The sequence below is a fragment of the Paralichthys olivaceus genome, chromosome 19 (genome assembly GCF_024713975.1).
Source record: "Paralichthys olivaceus isolate ysfri-2021 chromosome 19, ASM2471397v2, whole genome shotgun sequence".
In the NCBI taxonomy this organism is placed as follows: Eukaryota; Metazoa; Chordata; class Actinopteri; order Pleuronectiformes; family Paralichthyidae; genus Paralichthys; species Paralichthys olivaceus.
The window spans coordinates 15,617,311-15,636,183 of record NC_091111.1 but is presented as its reverse complement, the minus strand read 5'-3'; the positions used below and the strand labels follow the sequence as shown (position 1 = coordinate 15,636,183).

General features: G+C 40.1%; 1 protein-coding gene across 1 annotated transcript; it reads right to left on the bottom strand.

The window, feature by feature from the left end:
- Positions 1 to 2,416: 2,416 nt before the first annotated feature.
- apobb.1 (apolipoprotein Bb, tandem duplicate 1) lies at positions 2,417 to 18,040 on the bottom strand. Its single transcript, XM_069515141.1, has 29 exons — positions 17,863 to 18,040; positions 17,272 to 17,304; positions 17,027 to 17,139; positions 16,790 to 16,935; positions 16,518 to 16,665; positions 16,205 to 16,357; positions 15,863 to 15,987; positions 15,673 to 15,758; positions 15,129 to 15,573; positions 14,893 to 15,007; positions 14,614 to 14,760; positions 14,310 to 14,521; positions 13,976 to 14,171; positions 13,709 to 13,888; positions 13,410 to 13,613; positions 13,139 to 13,306; positions 12,840 to 13,045; positions 12,401 to 12,583; positions 12,187 to 12,317; positions 11,881 to 12,091; positions 11,620 to 11,792; positions 11,301 to 11,461; positions 11,106 to 11,215; positions 10,639 to 11,012; positions 4,363 to 10,377; positions 4,160 to 4,271; positions 4,042 to 4,065; positions 3,742 to 3,928; positions 2,417 to 3,654 (listed from the first exon to the last, which is right to left on the bottom strand). The coding sequence occupies exons 1-29, from the start codon at positions 17,915 to 17,917 to the stop codon at positions 2,662 to 2,664; spliced, it is 11,406 nt and encodes a 3,801-aa protein (XP_069371242.1). The 5' UTR covers positions 17,918 to 18,040; the 3' UTR covers positions 2,417 to 2,661.
- Between the last annotated feature and the right edge of the window lie 833 nt (positions 18,041 to 18,873).

The following is an 18,873-nucleotide window of genomic DNA, read 5'->3' as shown; positions in this document are numbered from 1 at the left end:
CAATAATATCATGCTCTTTCATATTAGGTCACATAAATAGGTGTGCTTGTGAGTTTCTTAATCTTTTCTCGGTTTTCCAAAAGTTTTTATTATTCAATTTAAGGAGATTATTTTTCATCACTGTAGAATTTAATAATATTATAGCTACTGTAAATTATAATAAATTTATAACATACGTAGAATCTTTATAATCTACAATGAAAATTAAACATTTAAAACATTCCCAGCATTTTAATTTTTCAATTTTACCATGGTTGTGAGGTTGAGAACCATAAATTACATAACATAATTTAAAAAGCACAACTCAGAAACTGGGGTTATGCCTCCTGATAAGAAGTTGTAACACTTAACCTGAACAGGTTGTTATCAAGCATCTTGTCAAAGCAGCATTGGACTACAGTCTCTGACTGCTGTGTAGACATGATTCTGCACACATGAATTTATCTTTCACCTTCTCTGATTCCACATTCTCTCCACTGAATAAAAGACTCACATCAAGGCCACATAATTCATGGGAAAATCACCTTGATGCAACTCTAGAGAGCAGAAATACCAACATGATCTAAATCCTAAACTATTGCTAGGGACAAGAAGGAAACAAATCATGTTAAGATAAGTGTTAATTTAAATAATAATTTATTGTATTTGTTAAGTGTTCATACGTTTTTGAACATATCACCCTCAATCATACTGTGATTGTTCATCAGAATTTTCTATCATAACTGGTTACTTCACAAAAGACATCTGTACATCCTCACATAATGGTTTGAAGTGGGTGGGGCACAGTTGTAAAAAGTGGGTCATGTACTTGTCTACCAGTCAAGATCAAGCAACAAGATTCAGTTAGTCAAGGTTCTGAAACTTGTTGGGTTGTTTGCTTATTGCTAAATCACTTTCCGTCAAATCTGATCAAACCAGTACTTCAATCAGATTATCATCTACTTGAAATATATTTGTGTATTACATGAATAAGCCTGTGTTAATGAATTTGACAACTTTATTGATTTATTATGCAAGGATACAGTCGACTACAGTAAACGGTAGATATAGTGTAATTCTTAGTACGGTTCAATCAGCAATTCTAGTCCTCTGCTCTTTTCTGTTCACATGAAGAGCTATCTTTCTTTCTTTCCTTATTAATAGCAAGGCAAAAAACGTATCTGATTTGGCTGCTTAAAGAAAATAATTGCTTCAATCTAACTTGGTTGTTGGGAAAACTGTCATTATCTAATCCAAGAAGGTTTTTCATGTCAAACTGCTTTGGTTTTTCATGTGGGTGTTGTGACTTTGTTGACACCATCAGTTCACACCACTTGACTGGATCTTCAAACAATAACAGTGTAAACTCTCACTTATCTGTGTCAAGGATGGAAAACGACCTGAAAAGCCCATGTAAATTGACTGTCACTGTAATCCTACTGTATGTTGTCATATGCAACACAAGTGCTCATCAAATTAATTTAATTTCTTAAATCTCCTCAATTGCAGATAGGAGAGAAACAGAATACATCTACAGTTGCAACCAAAAGTGGCATCTGAAAGGCTTTAGATTTTAACTTGTTCCTCTGGTGCTCTTTGTGATAAAGGCATTGACGGTCATCTAGAAAACAAACTCCTGTAATTACACATTTACTTAATTTATTTACAATGTCTATTTGTTAAAGTAGCTGTTAATACGTCTTTCTTGTTTTTAGTGATGCTAGTGGCATACATCTGTGGAGTGGAATGTCAATCTCCTACTTAGTCCATCACTTTGGTCGAGACTGAAACAAACCAAAAACTACTGGAACATTTGCAGCACATGTGTTTTCCCCAGGGAAAATGTATAGCAGTCCTAGGACATTTCAGGATCATTAATGCATTCAGCCATTTTCTTGTAAATGCCATTAAAGGTACTCTTCCTCAGTCTCTACTAGGATTTTATTTTACCATAGGAACTGTCTTTAGTGCAAAGATGCTTTTGTGTTGGCTGCACATTTTCCATGCACATGTTGATTGTGAGGCAACATGAGACAGTGTAAGAATGTGACTTTTTGCCCTTTGATTCTACTTTTTTAATTCCTGTTCGGTGTGTTTAGGGTTCTAAACTTGGTAGAGGTGCGAATGACTATTGTACACAAATGTCAGTTGTGTTTAATTGTCTCCTCTGAATTGTATCCATTGTTGTGCTATATTTGTGATGGATGCACTCAAACCTTTACTGTGAATGCACATGTAGTAAGTGTGTAATGACACTCCTTGGTAAAATCCCATTATGTCACAATTGGTTTAGAGAGAGACATACCAAGTACCATTTAAAAGTACCAATTCACTCAGTGATGTCGTTTATAATTCAAGAGGCTGAGTTGCTCTCACACATATAAAGTTTTGATGAGAATTTATAAAACAAAGAAAGAAATCAGACTATTACAGATGATTGTGTTGATGTATTTTATTGAAGTCTTTCACTCTTCGCTGGAAGGTGAGTCTTGTAAAGTATAACATGTACACAATAAAACATCAAAATTTACATGATACAACAGTTGTTTCTGTTAAACCCATTGGTATAAATATGGTTGAAGAGCTGATTTTCCAGATTCCTTCCAAACATGTTTTCTAAAGAGATGGTAGATTTTCAGATGTTACACTGTTACTGTTATAGCCTCAGCCCGTGAGGGTTCATCACTTTTGGAAGGTAAATGGAAGGTCAAGCTCAAGTTTTCCTGCACTAACTTTAACATAGACTTGAGCTTCCTCTGAAGTTTGCTGCAGGAGACCATAAGCAGTGTTATTGAACTGTTCCACAACATTAATGAGCATGTTCATAATGTTCTCAAATGCAATGTTGAGATCATTTACATTCAGATAAATGTGGTCAACAACATTCCTTACAAATGTGAAAAGGGTAAGATAGAGAGCATTGATGTTAATGAACACCGCATCTAAATAGTCAGACTTGATAGTGTCAACAAACTCCTGAGATTTCTCAACAATAGCCTTCAGGGTCTCTCCAATTTTCACTAGCATTGTGTCAAGACTCTCCATATTTTTTACAAAGTCCAACACTTCATCAAATACATTCCTGAAAGTTGCTTTGATCTGATCCAAGACCTGACCACCAGTAATTGCATCACCAACTGGCATTCTCAATTTAATGCCACTGATCTTATCAATAAATGCGTTATAGTAGACTTCTGTATTTTGATACATAATCTGAATGGTTGCATCTAGCATAGCTGCAATGCTTGTGGTTAGCTTCTTCAGGACCTCAGGAAGAGTGGTCATCTCATCAGATCCAGGCACTTTGAACTGGGTCTCCCTCAAGACCTTAACGACAGCATCCAATAAGACCTGGACAGTCTTCTGATACTCAACAATGATGTTCCTGTAGAAGATTGACAGCTGGCTCATTTGATGGTCATAGCGGATAGCAGCAGCATAGGCCTCTGTGATGCGGTTAAGAACAAAGTCCTTCAAGTCGCCCATCTTTGTGGTGATCTGGTACTTGTCAGCAAACGTTATGAATGTAGAGATGATGGAGGGAAGTCTCATCTTGAGCTCATTGAGCATTAGTTTTGGTGCCTCCATGTTGTAAGCAATCTGAAGGGTCATCTTTTCAGCATCTTTAGGAGAGGATCTGATGGCCAAGATCTCAACATCATCCTCTGGGGCAGACTGTTGAAAAGAGCAAAACAAAATATTATTTTCAATATATTTAGATTTTAGTATTTAGTTTTTCAAAAAAACGTTAATGATACTCACAAGAAAACGACCATAGAGTCTTGCACTCATCTGAGATGGGACTCTGCCATTGACCTGAAGGCCCAGGAATCCATTGGATGGGATTGATACTGAGGCACTGATACCATCTCTGCGAGCAGCATATCGGACGTTCAAATCAGTGAAAGTAGGACTGGTGATGTCCACATTCAGGGTGTGGTGAGAGACGCTAGAAGAGAAAGAAAGCATGTTAAATGAAAAATCCAATTTTCCACATGATATTTCTTATTGTAAACATTAAAGAAATTATAAGACGAAAGTAAGAAAAATTAGGAGCCTTACCTGTCATCAGCCTGGCGCTTTTTCCTAAAATATGAAGAAAATTATTTTATTATTATATCCTTGAGAAGCAGTTTCTGTAACATACTGTATATTAAAAAATTAAAATTATCTATATTACCTCAAGGCCTGGGCAATAGCATGATTGACATTCATGGTCAGGTCACTATGTGTCAGGACAGCCTTGCTATTCATGGTCAGAGCTTCATCCTCAAATGTGGCAGTAGAGGACGCTGTTGAAAAAAACATTATTAGGATTTAGTGTCCAATGATGCTTTCCACAAAAAAACAGGTAAGTCTATTTGAGGGGTTTAATCAACTCACCATCCAGGTCATATTCCAAGAAGACAATCATAGAGGTAGCAGAGGACTTAAAGGTGATTTTGAAGACAGGAGCACTGCCCTCAACTTCTGCTGCCAGGTTTGTGCTGTAAAATGGGCTGATAAACTTGGTGTTGGTGGAGATCTTCTGCTTGTCAGTTGTTACTTCAGCAACAGTTTTCTCAAAGATGGTCAGCTCACCCAGACTGCTGGGCTGAGAGATATCAATCTCAATATCGGCAGTCAAGGACGACAATGGCACAAAGTCAATGGTTGCTTGGGCAATGTGCTTCCCATTGGTGTTGAAGCTGAACAAGTTTGCCTCATTGTTGCTAGTATACTTCAGCACTGCATACACTCGGCTCAGGGAGGCTTCAACAGCAAGATTTTCATTTACATCCAGGACAAAGAGTTTGTCGGTGCCATGGTTAAGTTTGGCATCAGCAATAATCTTGGAGGTGGAGCGCAGGCCATCCTTATTCAGGTACAGATTCATCTCATTATCAAGGACTCCCAAAACTAGATAAGTCTCGCTCACTGTTCCATCCATGTTTGCTCTGGTGGATGACTCCATTGAAATGTACTCAAAGGTTCCTTCCAGCTTCAGACTGTGGTCAGCCTCTGCCTTTCCAACAGCCTTGATCATGGGGATGTTGAAATCAGCCTTCACTCTCAAGGTGGAGACAGCATTTGCTTTGGTTTTGGTGTCTGCAACCAGATTTTGGTTTGCCTCCAGATTGAGAATGGGCATGGAAATCTTTGCAATAGTCGCCACAGAGATGGCAGGTTCAAAAGTCTCAGTATTCAAACTGATGGAGCTGTCATGAGTACCTTCAATGTGACGATTTTCAAGGGACAGGGAGTTGGCCAACTTGAGTCCTCTCTTGGTGGTCAGACTGGTGGTGCCATCGAGTTTGGTGTTCAGACCATCAAACACAGAGACTGTGGTAGCTCCCAGACGGAAGACAATGTCATCTTCAGTATGCAGTTCAGCATTGGCGTTCAGATTGAGGATAGCAGACTTGAGGGACAGTTCTGTGATCAGGTCACCCAGATAGGGAATGTGGATGAGTCCCATCATATTAACAAGTGGAGCAGCTTTCCTTTTCTGGTAAACAATCTTGGCATCTACATCAACAGTTTGCTCAGTGGTAGTCAAAATGTTGTTTAATCCAGTCTGCTCATACAAGTTAAGTTCACTGATAGCAGGAGTCCGGAAGTCAACAAAAGGCAGATCTAGCTCAGGAATGCTGATGGGGGATGTCAGAAAGTCAAGATTAGCCTCACCATCTATGGCAACAATGACGGCTGCCTCGTGTTTATCATTGTTAACAGTTAAGTTGTAAAACATTTTGTACTGATTCAGGCGAGCCACTGCAACTGTATTCATTTGTTGGCTCTCAGGCTTGAAGCTAGCTGAGTAGTCATTCTGCAGATCGATCTTAGCGATCAGAGTATCAAAAATGTTGACCTTGGCATTTCCTTTGTTTTGGAATTCAAAGAAAAACTCAATAGGACGGGCTACAATAGTTACTCCATTGGTTAGGACTCCACTGACTGTGCCATACAGTTCTGTGTCATGGTTGGCTTTCAGCTCAGCCTTCAAATCATAAAGGTTGGCGTTTACAGATGCTACAAGAAGACTGTTTTTCATGAATGGTGTCTCTGCCTCATTGCGTAAATTAGCCTTAAAGTATGAAAAGGTGCCTATTTCAGCAGCAATTTGCTGTTTCATCTTTAAGATGGCAGAGTCTGTGTCACCAGAGAAAGTTAGAGTGACAAGGCTAGGGGTGAGTGACAGGATCAAGTTGCTATTGTGTTTGCCCTCATCAGCATTAACTTTGCCAGTGCCTGAATTGTCAACTGTTAGAGTGAGTGTGAGACCGTCTTGGCGAGCAATTGATTTCTGAGTTACAGAGGCCTCACTTCTGATATTGAAAATTGGAAGGTTCAATTGATGAGTGTAGGTTGTATCAAGAGAAGCAGACATTCCTCCTTCCATAGCAATAAATGCTGTGTTCATAAATTCAGCATTATAAGGTGAAGTGCTGACCTTAACTGTTGTCTTGGCTTGGGCCTGGCCTGATACACCATAGAGGGATACAGATGCCTGATGGTCAACTCCGAGGTCAAGATGGTCAAACTTCAGAGTCTCGGCTACAACAACACGACTCATTTTTGGGAGTGCAATCTGGGCAGTGGAGTCAAGTTTGTAATTAAGAATTTCAAAGCTTGGAGATGTGGCCTGGGAGGTGAAGAATCCAGAGAACTGAGGTGACATGTCATTCTCAGTGGAGTTCTGGAACTCAGCAGAAGTCTTGATGGTGTAAATAGGAGTGATGAATTTGATCTCACCAAAGAGTTTACCGAAGCATGGGAACATGAACTCACTTGGAATGGCTGGCAGCTCACTAGTAGGAATCTGAAGAGACTGAACAAGTTTTTCTACAGGAACTTTTGGGAAGTGAGGGAGCCTTACTCCATCAAGAGAGATTTCTGGCAAAGAAAGCTCAGGCATGGGGGGGAGGTAGTTCATCGTCAGATCTCCAAAGAAAGCATCTACATCAGGCATTATGATGTCAAAGTTTACAATCATATCAATAAGTTCAATGATTTTCTGCTTGATCTCATCAAGGGAAATTGTGGTCGCCTTTACAGTGTGGAAGCCCAGGATTGTGAATTCAGGAATGTCCAGCTGTGTTGGGATTTCAATATGTTCTAGCTTATCCATGTTGAACATCATGGAAGGCACAACAAGATCAGTAAGAGGAACGGTGAAGGATGGCGTGGCCAACTCAGCTTTTTTCAGTTCTCTAATTAGGCCATCAGTGATCTGCTGAATCTCGCCGATGATTTCTTGCTCAGGTAACACTGTCTTAACCATCTCAACCATGTTGGTGAATACATCAGTGATGATGGTTACAATTGCTGTGTAGTACCTCCTCACAGAGTCCAGATAATTGGTAATCACAGCTTGGACATCCAGATTTGTAATTTTTTGTTTCACAAATTCAGCACAGCTCTTCAGGTTGTTCAGCACAACCTCGTCAATGACATCCTTGACTGATTTAATCATCTCTGCGATTTTGATTTCTCTCAGGTGTTCCACAAAGCCTTTAAGAGAGGACAAGGAAAAATTGACAAAATCTCTGGTTGCTGCAAGTTTCTGGGGGATTTCAAGATAACTGGATATCTCACTCAGCATCATTAAACATCCACCAACAATTTGATCGCAATATTCCACAAAGTCATTGTACTTAAATGAGGTCAGAGTTCCAATGAATTTATTAAGAGATTCGATTATATCCTTGACGTCAGTTGATTTCAATAAGTTGATTGCATCCTGGAACATTCTCATGAATGTGGTTGGTATATTTGCTTCCTTCACCTTGTTGACTACAAGTCTGATGGTTTCCTCAATTTTGAACTGCTCGATGAGCTCCATAGCCTTTTCCAAGACAGCTTGAACCATTTTGTCAGCCTCAAACTTTACGATTAACTCTCTCATCTTGGCATAGAAAGTGTTGATCTTGCCTATGATGTCAAGGTCCTCAATCATTTTCCGAACCCAATTTGTTACTTCACTGAGAATCTCTGTTGGAATCTGACTAATGAGTTCCTCAATGTGAACTCTGAAGTTTATAGATGTAATGTACCTCTTCAGTTCAGCAATATACTTCTGCAAGTCAAAGGTCTCAACTATTTCCTTAATATCTGACATGAATGTCTGTAGTTTAGCCTTGATTTCATACTTGGCATCAATGTCAAGCAGGAAGGCAATGCTGCTGCCCTTCAGTTTTTCCAAATCAAACTGCTGAACCATCTTGCTGACAGTGTCGATCACATACACAACCACAGCCTTGATGTCATATTCCTCGGTAAATGCATTCAGGTGTTGCTGGATATTCTGAATGATTGTTTCAGGGAGGCTGCCACTAAGAATTTCTTCCATCATACCAACAAAGTGTTGGATGTAAACAGTGACATCAGCCAGAAGTTTTTCAATAGTAACCTTCAGGTTACTTAAAGAGGCCTCCACATCATCCATGGAAAGTGCATATTCTTGGGTAAGATCACTGAAATACTGCTTAAGTTGGTTTACCTTGCCTTCAATATTCAGTTGAGAAACAAAGTCACTTACATACTGGGGAAGAGCCTCAAGTTTAGCCTTTATCTCCTCATTGTTGATGCATTCTTGCAGTGTCTCAGCAACATACACGATGAAGCCTTTCATAGTTTCCAAGAGGGCAGGGAGATTGTTAAAAAGAGGGATCTGAATGATATGACTGTCTGTGTTCTTGTCATACTTGAGGAAGCCAGAGAGAGTGAATTCCTGGTTGTCTGTGGAATCCATGTTGATGATGTTTGTGAGGATGGTGCCAGAGACCTCAATTCCAGTTCTCTCAGGGGTATTGTACACACTCAGGTCCTGATTGAAGACATGCTCATTCATTTTAGATTTCATTCTTAAACTGGTCTTCTGCTCTTGGGGTGACAGAACAGTGTCCATTTTGTTGTCAAATGTGGTCTCAAGGGTAAAGCCAGTTTCTGACTGCTGTGTTACTGATGCTCTGCACTCATGTGAGCTAGCAAAAGCCAGAGGTTGAGCTTTCAGGAGGTACTTGCCATAGAGCTGAGCACTGTGCTTTCCATACGCGTGGATGTCTCCATCAGCATTGACAATAGCATCAAGGTTGAAATCAAAAGGAACAATGCTGCAGCGGATGGTGTGATCAAAGCGCATTGGCTGTGAGTTGAAACGGGCATCGTTGGTAAACCTGGCAGCAAGGCCAAGGACTTCCAGCTCAGTGTTCTGGTTCATGTGGGTTCCAAAGAGTTTTCCAGTGGTGCTACACTTTGCATTAGCAGTCAAATCAGCATAATTCACCTGATAGATGTGCTTGATCTCTTGCACGCCATAGATGGCTTCCAGGCTTCCGGTCAAGTCCATCTTGTTCAACTCTGCCTGCAGCTGAGCCTCATTAATGAAGTTGGCAGCCAGAAGTTTGAGGTTGTTATTAACATTTGCAGAAGCGGTGTAGGGTTTCATGTTGATGAGGATATCATGAGTGTAAGAGGCAAACCCACTCGCTATGGCTTCAGCCTTTGAGTTGAAGTCAAGGCTAGAAAGAGTAATGACGAGAGTGTTTGCATTGTCAACCTTGATATCGGGCATTGCAGCCTTGTTGTTAATAGATAAAGTAGCTCTGGAAGCATCAAGCTCAGCATTGAAGGTGTTTTCTAGGGACAGGGGGCTCTGCAGGGTGGTTGTTCCACTTGTGGTCAAACCGTCCTTGTTCATCTTCAGAATAGCCTTGTGAATAGCCTCGTTCTCAAGAAGTTTCAAGGTGGCATCGCTGTTTACAGCCAGACCATTGACATCAAGAGTGGCAGTCAGCAGAGAATAAACACGATTTTCAGATTGGTCTGCATTTGTCTCCATCCTAATGACGACTTCACCTGCGCCAGCTGAGGCTTCAGCCTGGTTGCGGATCTTCATGCCAAGACCAAGAGCATTTGCATCACCTTTCAATGACAGCTTGTTATCTTTGAAGGAAAGCTCACCAACATGTGTCAAGGTGTTTTCAAAGGCATTGGTGTTAGACACAAGTGAGAATTCACCATTGGCAAGAGATGCTGCAATTGTGTTCTGAGCACTGATAACTGTGGAGTCAATCTGGACAGCAGAATCAAGCTTTGCTTCTGGCCTGAATGGGAAGATGGTGAATGACTGGGTGGAAATGGTCTTTCCATACATGGGTCCAGCCTTGAACATTCCCTCAAAGTTGCTATCAGCAGAGATATCTTCACTGTTGAATCCAGTCATGCCTGTGTGCTCTAGTGAAACACTGAGACCTAATGGACTTGTGGCTTCAATCTTGCTGCTTGATTTCAAGTTGATTTTGTCAGTAATAGTTGCATCTTCAGTGATGCTAACACTGGCTTCAATGAATTTATGGACCAAAGAGCTTTTCAATTGAGCCTTAATGGAATCAGTTGTCATCAACATTCCTGAGCCTAAATAAAAGACAAAAGGAAGAAATAGTGCATAGTGTGAATCATTAGGTAATATACACTATACCAAACACAATATGCACAATCAACTACTGTATCATCAGAGATCAGTGCATTGTTATATTGTTGCAGTTACTGAAATAAGTCAGGTAATTTTGCAACTGTTACACAAATTTATTCCACTAAAGGTGAACAACACATCACATAAACTGTAAATTAAGTATAACATGGATGTGGAATGATTAAAAATTTACTCTGAATTACCTTCAATCTTCAACGACAGGACGTCAATTGGGGAAGTTCCTTTCACATCAAACTTTGCTGAGTAGCTTGGTGTTTCTACAACATCTTTGCCGGCAGTAAATGAGGCCTCTGCATCATAAAGGTTGCATTTCATCAGAGTTGAAACCTCCGCTTTGCCAAAGAGAGGAATTGACAGAGCAAGATGCTTGGGCACAACAAGTTCTGGGACTGGAATCCTCATGGAGACAATCTCCAGACCAAACTGAGGTAGAGACAGGCTTGGTGTGGTAAGAGCTGGTGGGAAGCTAAGCTCCTTTGTTGACTTTCCTCCAACAGGGAGAGGGATAGTTAAGGTGAAGCGCTCATTGTTGAAGTAGTACGAAGCCTTTGCCTCACTGTTAAAAATAAAAAAAATAGTATGCATTAAGGTTTTAGAAATAATGATAATGACAGTTTGTAGCATTTACCATGACATTTTCCAGACTTACGTATTCAGGAACAATGTCTGTGGCAGAGAAATCACAGGCATATCAGGCACTCTGAAATTCTGAATGTAAGGGATGTCAGCACCATATTTTTCCATGTAGTTGTTCGCAGCCTAAAAAGACAAGAGGTTTTTAATGCATGCATTACTTATTTTTAACAACAAAAACCTGAATACGTTTGAAATCCAAGACGCTTACCTCGCCAAACTTCTGGAAGATGTGACGGACTTTCATGTCTGCCTCTCCCACCTGTGCATCAAGCAGCTGGTTGCCATACTTCTCAAGCATGTCAGCATTTGGCAACATGGTGGTCTCGGTGTTTACATCAGACTTGAATGCAACTTCAAACTTGCTGGTATCTGCAACAGTACACAAATCAATTAAATCTATGTACTTAAAACTTTAATCTCTTAAAAAAAGAATGTGACTCAGAGAAATATGCACTGTCTAAGAGGCACATTACTAAAGAATTTTTTTGGAATTGTCGTTTAAAAAAGGCAAGTGGAAAATACGTTACCATATTTCATCGCGACTTTCTGCTTAGAGACGGCCTCCATTACTTTGATCTCACTCTCAAGCTCCAGCTCCAATTCTTCATCACGCTTCATGTTAGCTGTGACAGTGGCATCAGCATTGAGTGAGGGGACAAGAACCTGGACTTGCAGCATTGCTTCCTTCATGGCCTTCAGACTGAAATATGTACCAGTTGGTTAGTGTCATTTCAATGACACACGTGACATTAATGTTATTTCATGAGGATTTGTGGTTGATTTCTTACTTGGCACGGCCAACCAGGGAGAGCTGAGGGATGTTCTTGTTTACAAAGTCCAGAGAGATTGAATGAGTTCCTTTGCCTTTGGTGTTTCCATCAACAACACCCAGCCTGAGTCCAGCCTCTACATCGAAGTCAGGGATCTGTAAGTCAGCTGTGACAACATTTCTCCTTCTGTTGTACTTCAGCATTGCGATAGCCTCAGTGGGCTCTGCACCTGTTGTTGAGGAATCAATAGAGTATTTTTTAGCTTGTGGACCACTTCAACCATGGAAAGATTTGATCATATTGTCCACATGAATTGCAACTTACCTTCAGCCCTCACAATGAGCTTCACAGAGTCAACTTTCTGCCTGCCCTCTTCTCCCTCCCTGAGGAGTTCGTAGGCGATGGTGGCTGTGTACTCAGTGATTTCACCAGTAGGGTGGAGCTCCACAGCAAATCTACCAAGGTTAATTAAATACATCTTGTTAAAATGAGTTCATTTCAGAAAGTATTATTTGTTGGTGATTTGATTGTTGCTTACTTGCTGTCTCCAGTGAAGGGGAAGTAGGGAGCTGTTTCTTGAGAGAATGCATCAGTGTACTGCAGAGCAGTGCAGTATTTCATTCCAGAGAAGAAAGGAGTGCACTCATTAACATCAACCTTGTCCATCACCACAGGGGGGATGGTCATCACCTCTGATCCAGTCACTGCCACCAGGGAGTTTCTAAAATTAAAATTGAGAAAATTTAAAGTATGAATTTTACTTTTATCTTAAATTTAAACATGGAAAAGTCGATGACACACCATAAAAAACTGTTGTACTTAAGATAAACACAACATAGCTGCTATATCTTCAATGTTCCCTTGTGAAATATCTTGGTACACTTTGTATTTCGGGTTTGCTAGATTAACAGCTGCATTTCAACCAGTGTTGCAAATAAACTTTTACTTTTATAACATTTGAAATCTCTGTGGCTTACGTCATTTTGATGAGCTTTGTTGGATTCACTGGTGCAGGGATGGTCAGCTTGACTAAGTCATGTCCCATGGAAATCTTGGCACTGAGTCCACTCTCATGGAAAATGTTGGTGTGCATCTCTAATCCCGAGTTGACATATTCAGGGATGTGGGAGCCGACCTTAGTTACAAACTCAAGGCCAGCGAAAGGCATGAATGCAACTTCACTCTGTGTGGAAACAGGAGTAACATGAATTGTTTTGTTGATGCTGTGAAATCAAAAATATATATTTAAGATTTAAGCACATTTAGGGATTTTTACCATGTCACGAGCAATCTTAAGTCCACCCTTGATACCAGGAGTGAAAGTACCAGACAGTGCAATCCTCAGAGGCACACCAGTTGCAGTAGGGAGGAAGAATTCATTGTCCATGAAGATGTAGTGGGCAAAGATTGTATTGTCAGCCTTGGTCATCAAAGCCTTCATTAGCTGTGGCAAATAAAAATACACAGGACATTAGTTTATAAAACATACAATTATTGAATTGTTAGCAATGCTTTTTTTAAAAAAACTCATAGTAACACTTCCTTACATCACCAGGGAACATCTTCAACATGCTGTCAATCATCATTGTAGCAGAGTAAGCCATTTCCTCCATTTCATTGGTCCTCAGATATCCCAGCTCATTTCCCAGAAGTTTCATGTAAACCATGGCCTCAGGAGACTGAGCAGACTTCAGATCGCCCACCAGTTTGTTGAGGTTGCGTCCGATCTCTCTCATGAAGTCCTGGGTGGCCTGTGCATATATTACCAAATTAGTTTTTAAAAGTCCCCCTAAAAAACAAGATATTTAACACATTTGCTTTATACAAAACAAGTTTCTTTGAATACCTGTCTCTTCATCCTGTCCTTCTTCAGGGCAGGCATTACAGTCTGCATCATCTCACTGACTTTCAATGGCATGTTGTCAGATACAAAGAACATTGTCTTCATGACAGTGTCAGGGAAGAATCCATTCTTTCCAAACAGGGCTTCAACTGTTGGCTCAAATCCTTTGCCCTCCATACCAAACTGCGAAGGTGACACATTTATAACACTTACTTACAATTTTACACAAATTGTCATGTTTCAGTATGTCTCATGGCACAACATATTTACCTCTATCATGTCCATATCATAGCCAAAGGCCTTGAGAGTCATCTCAAGCATGACTTCCTTGGGCAGATAGCTGGTACCCTCAAAGATCATGTTGCCTTCCACAGATCCGATCTTGTAGTTGCGAGAGAACTTGGTGGGGTCCATAATGGATCCAATCTCGTTACCCTGCAGGGCATCACGAATCTTCTGTCTCAGTCTGTGGGAATGAAAAATATATGTTACAGTTAAACAACTGATGATGATCAAATCAGGGGACCTATTCACTACTAGCATAATAGGTGAAACAAATAAAAAACAAACATTTAAAGTCTAAGCTGCAGCTATTTTTACTTACTCTTGGGTCTCAGGCTCAGTTGAGGACAAAATGTTGGTGATGTAGGAGATGGCAAAGCTCTTGGCTTGTTGATCTTGTTCAATGGGCAAGGCATCTACCAGCTGGAGCAGTTCACTTGGCTGGGGGTTCTTCATAAGTACCAGATATGCAGCAAGACGCTTTTGCAGGGGGCTGGTACCGTCCAGAAGCACCTGCATGAGAATTTCTCTACCCTGTGACAACAAGGGATCAATATGATTAGAATCAGTTATGTAGAAACAATTACTCTAATAAGCTGTCACACAAATTCATTAATTTGTCTTGCCTCCTCAGGGACGGGAATCAGCCTGAACACTTGGATGGCAGCCTGCTGCACAGCCAGGGAAGCTTCAGGTTGGTTGACACACTGCATCACAGTGGCTCTCAGTGCAGGACTAGCAGGGGACATAGCTGGAGCCATATTTCCAATAACCTATAATCAAAAGTAAAGTGATCATTATCTTCATTGGACTGAATCTAAATTCATGCAAAGTATTAGTCCGTGCTTCTGTTGCTCAATCATGTCATTTGTATCCATAATGAAGAAAATGGGTGAGACACTTACCCTCAAAAACATGAAAATGTTCTCCTGGTCACCGGTGCAGTCACCTAACTGAGAAGCCATGAACTCAGCCACAGAGTAAATCTCAGGGATCAGTTTTCCTTCAGCCTTGTAAAACCTGTTGAAGAGAAAATATGAAAACAATTATGGATTTATTTAACACTCAGGATGGAAACATCAGTTAAAACATTATTCAGTCATTCCTTTATTTAGTATAAATTGTGGTTAACATCACTCGCCTCTTGACAATATTGCTCAGGGCATACAGGATGGGCTTGCTGGTCTTGTATTTGGCCATCTCCAGCATATCATTGATCAGGAGGGCAGAGGGATTGGACACAAGTCCCAAAGCAAACACAGCAGCATCAACCTCGACAGAAGAGCTATCTAAGGTCCTGAGGATCTGCATGATGGCACTGCTGCACTCAGGGGTTCCACACTGGGCCAGAACCTGGTAGGTCAGGACACGGGACACTTCAAGAGCCTCTGGAATGGCGGGACTCAGGGTCTCAGCCTTCATTCCGCGGACCATGGAGACAAGCTTGTGGAAGAGGTTGGCCCTCCTCTCACCCTCGGTCTCGGGCAGATTGGCCAGTTCTCTCAGGAGGCTCAGACCTGCATCTTTATCCTGGACAACACTCTTGTCCTCAACAGCCTCCATGTGAAGACCCTTGACAATGCCACCTGTGATACACAAGAAACATGGCAATAATGAGTTAAATCTAATGATCATTTTAAAACAGCTATAAATCCAAACAATACCAATCAAACAATGGAGCTTACTGTGATCAAATACTCTGTCGTTGTGAGGAGAAACCTCAACCAGAGTGAGTTCTTGCTTTCCAACATTGGTAACACCATATTCTCCCCTGTGGAAGGAAAATATATCCTTAAGTATGCCACACATCGTCGTATGAGACAGATCAGTACATAAACCTATATAAAGGAGCATCTAATATATGGCTTGTCTTACTTGTGTGAGAAGGGAATGAGGATGTGGCTCTCAATGCAGGATCCAGAGGTCATGTGTTTGTTCTCATTGTCGAACTTGTAGTTGCAGGCCTGGGAGCTTCTGACCAGCTGAGCAAGAGGGTAGTGCTAAAAGACAGAAAACATAATGACGTTAGTGTCATGGACTTTTTCAAATTGAAGATGATAGTTCTAATTGTCCACATTGTTGCAGCTAAAGATAACCATTAGTTGTACACCTAATTCTCTCAAGCATGAAATTCCTCCAATTTTGGATTTGAGATATTATAGCTGACTAAAGGTGGCTGTGTCATTAGGGCAGTTTTTTCATCATGTTTCCACCTACCATGCCTGAGATAAGTGCCAGTGGGCTGGTGTGATCTCTCACTGGGAGAAATTTGTCACATTTGGACAGATCCCTGTTCAAGGTGATATCAGTTGCAATGTCCTCTCTTGCGTTGACTGTGGAATGAGTCTTGCAGATGCCGTGGATTGTGGGCTGAAATTAAGAAGTTAAAGATGATTAGAAGACAAGTTTGAGTTTAAAAGCTATATAAAAACCTTTTTGTGAATACCACACAGTGTGGATAACTTGTGTTAAATGGTGATATTAAAATATTTCTGAGTATTAGTGGGCATTTCTTAGTAAATTAATTTACCATGTTCTTATTCTTGTCTTCTTCCACCAGAGGAACAGCCAGAGCAGAGATGATTCCTCTCTTGATGTTCAGGATAGTTAAAGTCTCACCTTCCTCGGGGTACAGTTTCACATCGTACAAACCCTCAACCACAACCTTCAGAGGGTATCTAAAAGAAAACATAGGGTATTTTAATGTAATTATTTGTGCAATAGCTAATAATATCCAGAAAAACTTCCAGTTGGGTGATAAAATGTCTACTGGACATCAGGAATTTTCATGAAGTCACATACTTCTCCATTTCAACAGCAATGGCATCAGAGCCGGGGGCAGGTCTGAACACAGGGTTTCCGTCTGTGTCAATGTCAGCCACCTCACTCAGTATACAGCCAGTGGTGCGGACGATGAAACTACAAGATTGAGGCACTTCGATATGAACCTGTGAGAGAAGGTAAATGTTTTATTTCTCTTTTTGTCTTTGGGAAAATAAAGACATTATTGAGGATGATTGTGAAAGATTTTTCTCGTACCATGCAAGAGCCCTTGGGTCCGTTCTTCAGAGGGGAAGCTCCGTTGATGGCATTCAAAGATTCGGCTTCATATCGATATTCATACTTGTGCAGGGTCTTGTACCTTGTGGCCACTGTAGAAGAAAATCAACAATTACAAGTGAGAAGAGGTATTTGATTGAAAATATATTTTTATAAATGTGCAGACTGGATGTCCACATAGTGAGTTTAAATCTTGATCCCAGAAGCAGTCTTGTGTAACTTACACAGGCAGGTTGGCAGATCTTCCTCTTGGGCAACTGTCCAGGAGACAAGTTGGACAATTTAGGTTTTTAGTCATTTCAATGCAATTGAAGCTCGCTGAATGTCAAATTAAAAAATTGTTAAATACAATTAAATCAAATACACCATAGTATTGGTCATAACAACCCATATGTCTTAGGTCATAATATTAAAGCATGGCTTTCCATACATAAAGATATTGGTTATAACATTTGTTATTATTAAAGAAAGTTAGTATGATAAAAATAAGAATACATTGTATTTAACAGCACCTTTCATATGTAAAATGTAGCTCAAAGTGCTTTACAAAAAAATCAAAGACATGAAATAATATAGATCAATAAGAAAATGTTAGCAATAAAACTAAAACTTAGGATAACAAATAAACATAAAACTTGCAAAAGGTATTAAAAGAAAATAAAGAGAATGGCATTAAAGAAAGAAGATAAAATTAATTTAAAACGCAAGATCATAGAAATAGTTCCTGAGTTGTTTCTTAATTTCTTAACAAACTTTTAAAGATTTGTAAAAAAGTTAAAAAGAAAAACTTAGAAAAAAGCAGATTCTATACTCACAAGCCAAAGCAGATGTACTGAGGAGCAGCAAAAGACAGAGCTTTGAATCACCCATGATGGGTTCTGTGAAGCTCTTTCCTTGGGTCTGGCGAGTACTCAGATGAGACTGATTCCTCAGCCACAGCTCAGAGCTTTTATACCCACAGCCGGGCTGTGTCGGAGCACTGGGAGGCACAGACAACAGTTTGAATGCTCAAAGTCCACCCCAGCCTCCTGTGTGGAGGGACAAAGGGAAAAGGTTTGAAAGGATATTCATATCTAAGGTTTACAAAACTGATCATTTGTGGTCAATCTGTAAAATAACTGCTTTTTGCATCATCACAGACATGTTGAGATATTTCAATTGATTAAAGCACATTAAAGCTTAGTCTTATCAGATACTTATGGTTTTATGATACTTTATTACTCGTAATAATAGATATCGATGAAGATGAAGATCTTTTTCCTGGTCACACTGATATTACTTCAGTCATGTTTAGGCCCATATCTTGGATGGTGTCCATTCATCACTAGAAATATCACTTGCAGTTAAATAAGGCATCTCATTTGTATAACAATAATTGTATTTAGTTGCAATTTACTGTTACTTGTTGTGAATATTCATGTAATATGAAAGGTTAGACTTTAGAGGGTTGTCCTAAAAGTTTTCACTGTATAACTTGGACAAAATAGATGTCCCAGTGTTTGAAATGTCTATAATCAGGCTGATGTTCATATTCTTTTTTTTTTTATGTCAATCAATGAATTTGACCAGCCAACAGCAGCAGTGTGAATTGAGTCACTCACAGATGCTGATTAGTGAACCCTGTGTGATCAAGGCGTGCTCAAAATACAAAGTCCCTCAAGATGTGAAAAAGATGATAAACTTATCAGCTGCTCTATCCCTTGATGATATTTACACCCCCACCCATTCAATCCCCCCAAAAAGAAAAAAGACAGATATATCTTCAGGCAACTGTGTCCTTTGAAGTTGGTTTAGTTATTTAATTTACTTGTTAATTGAAGAGGCAC

Excerpts from the sequence above, each read along its gene's own strand:
- apobb.1 (XM_069515141.1), bottom strand. The coding sequence starts at position 17,917 with ATGGGTGATTCAAAGCTCTGTCTTTTGCTGCTCCTCAGTACATCTGCT. Across the intron at positions 11,462-11,619 it reads GAAAGTCGCGATGAAATATG|ATACCAGCAAGTTTGAAGTT; the intron begins GTAACGTATTTT and ends GTACTGTTGCAG. Across the intron at positions 4,272-4,362 it reads CTTGGAATATGACCTGGATG|CGTCCTCTACTGCCACATTT; the intron begins GTGAGTTGATTA and ends TTTTTTCAACAG.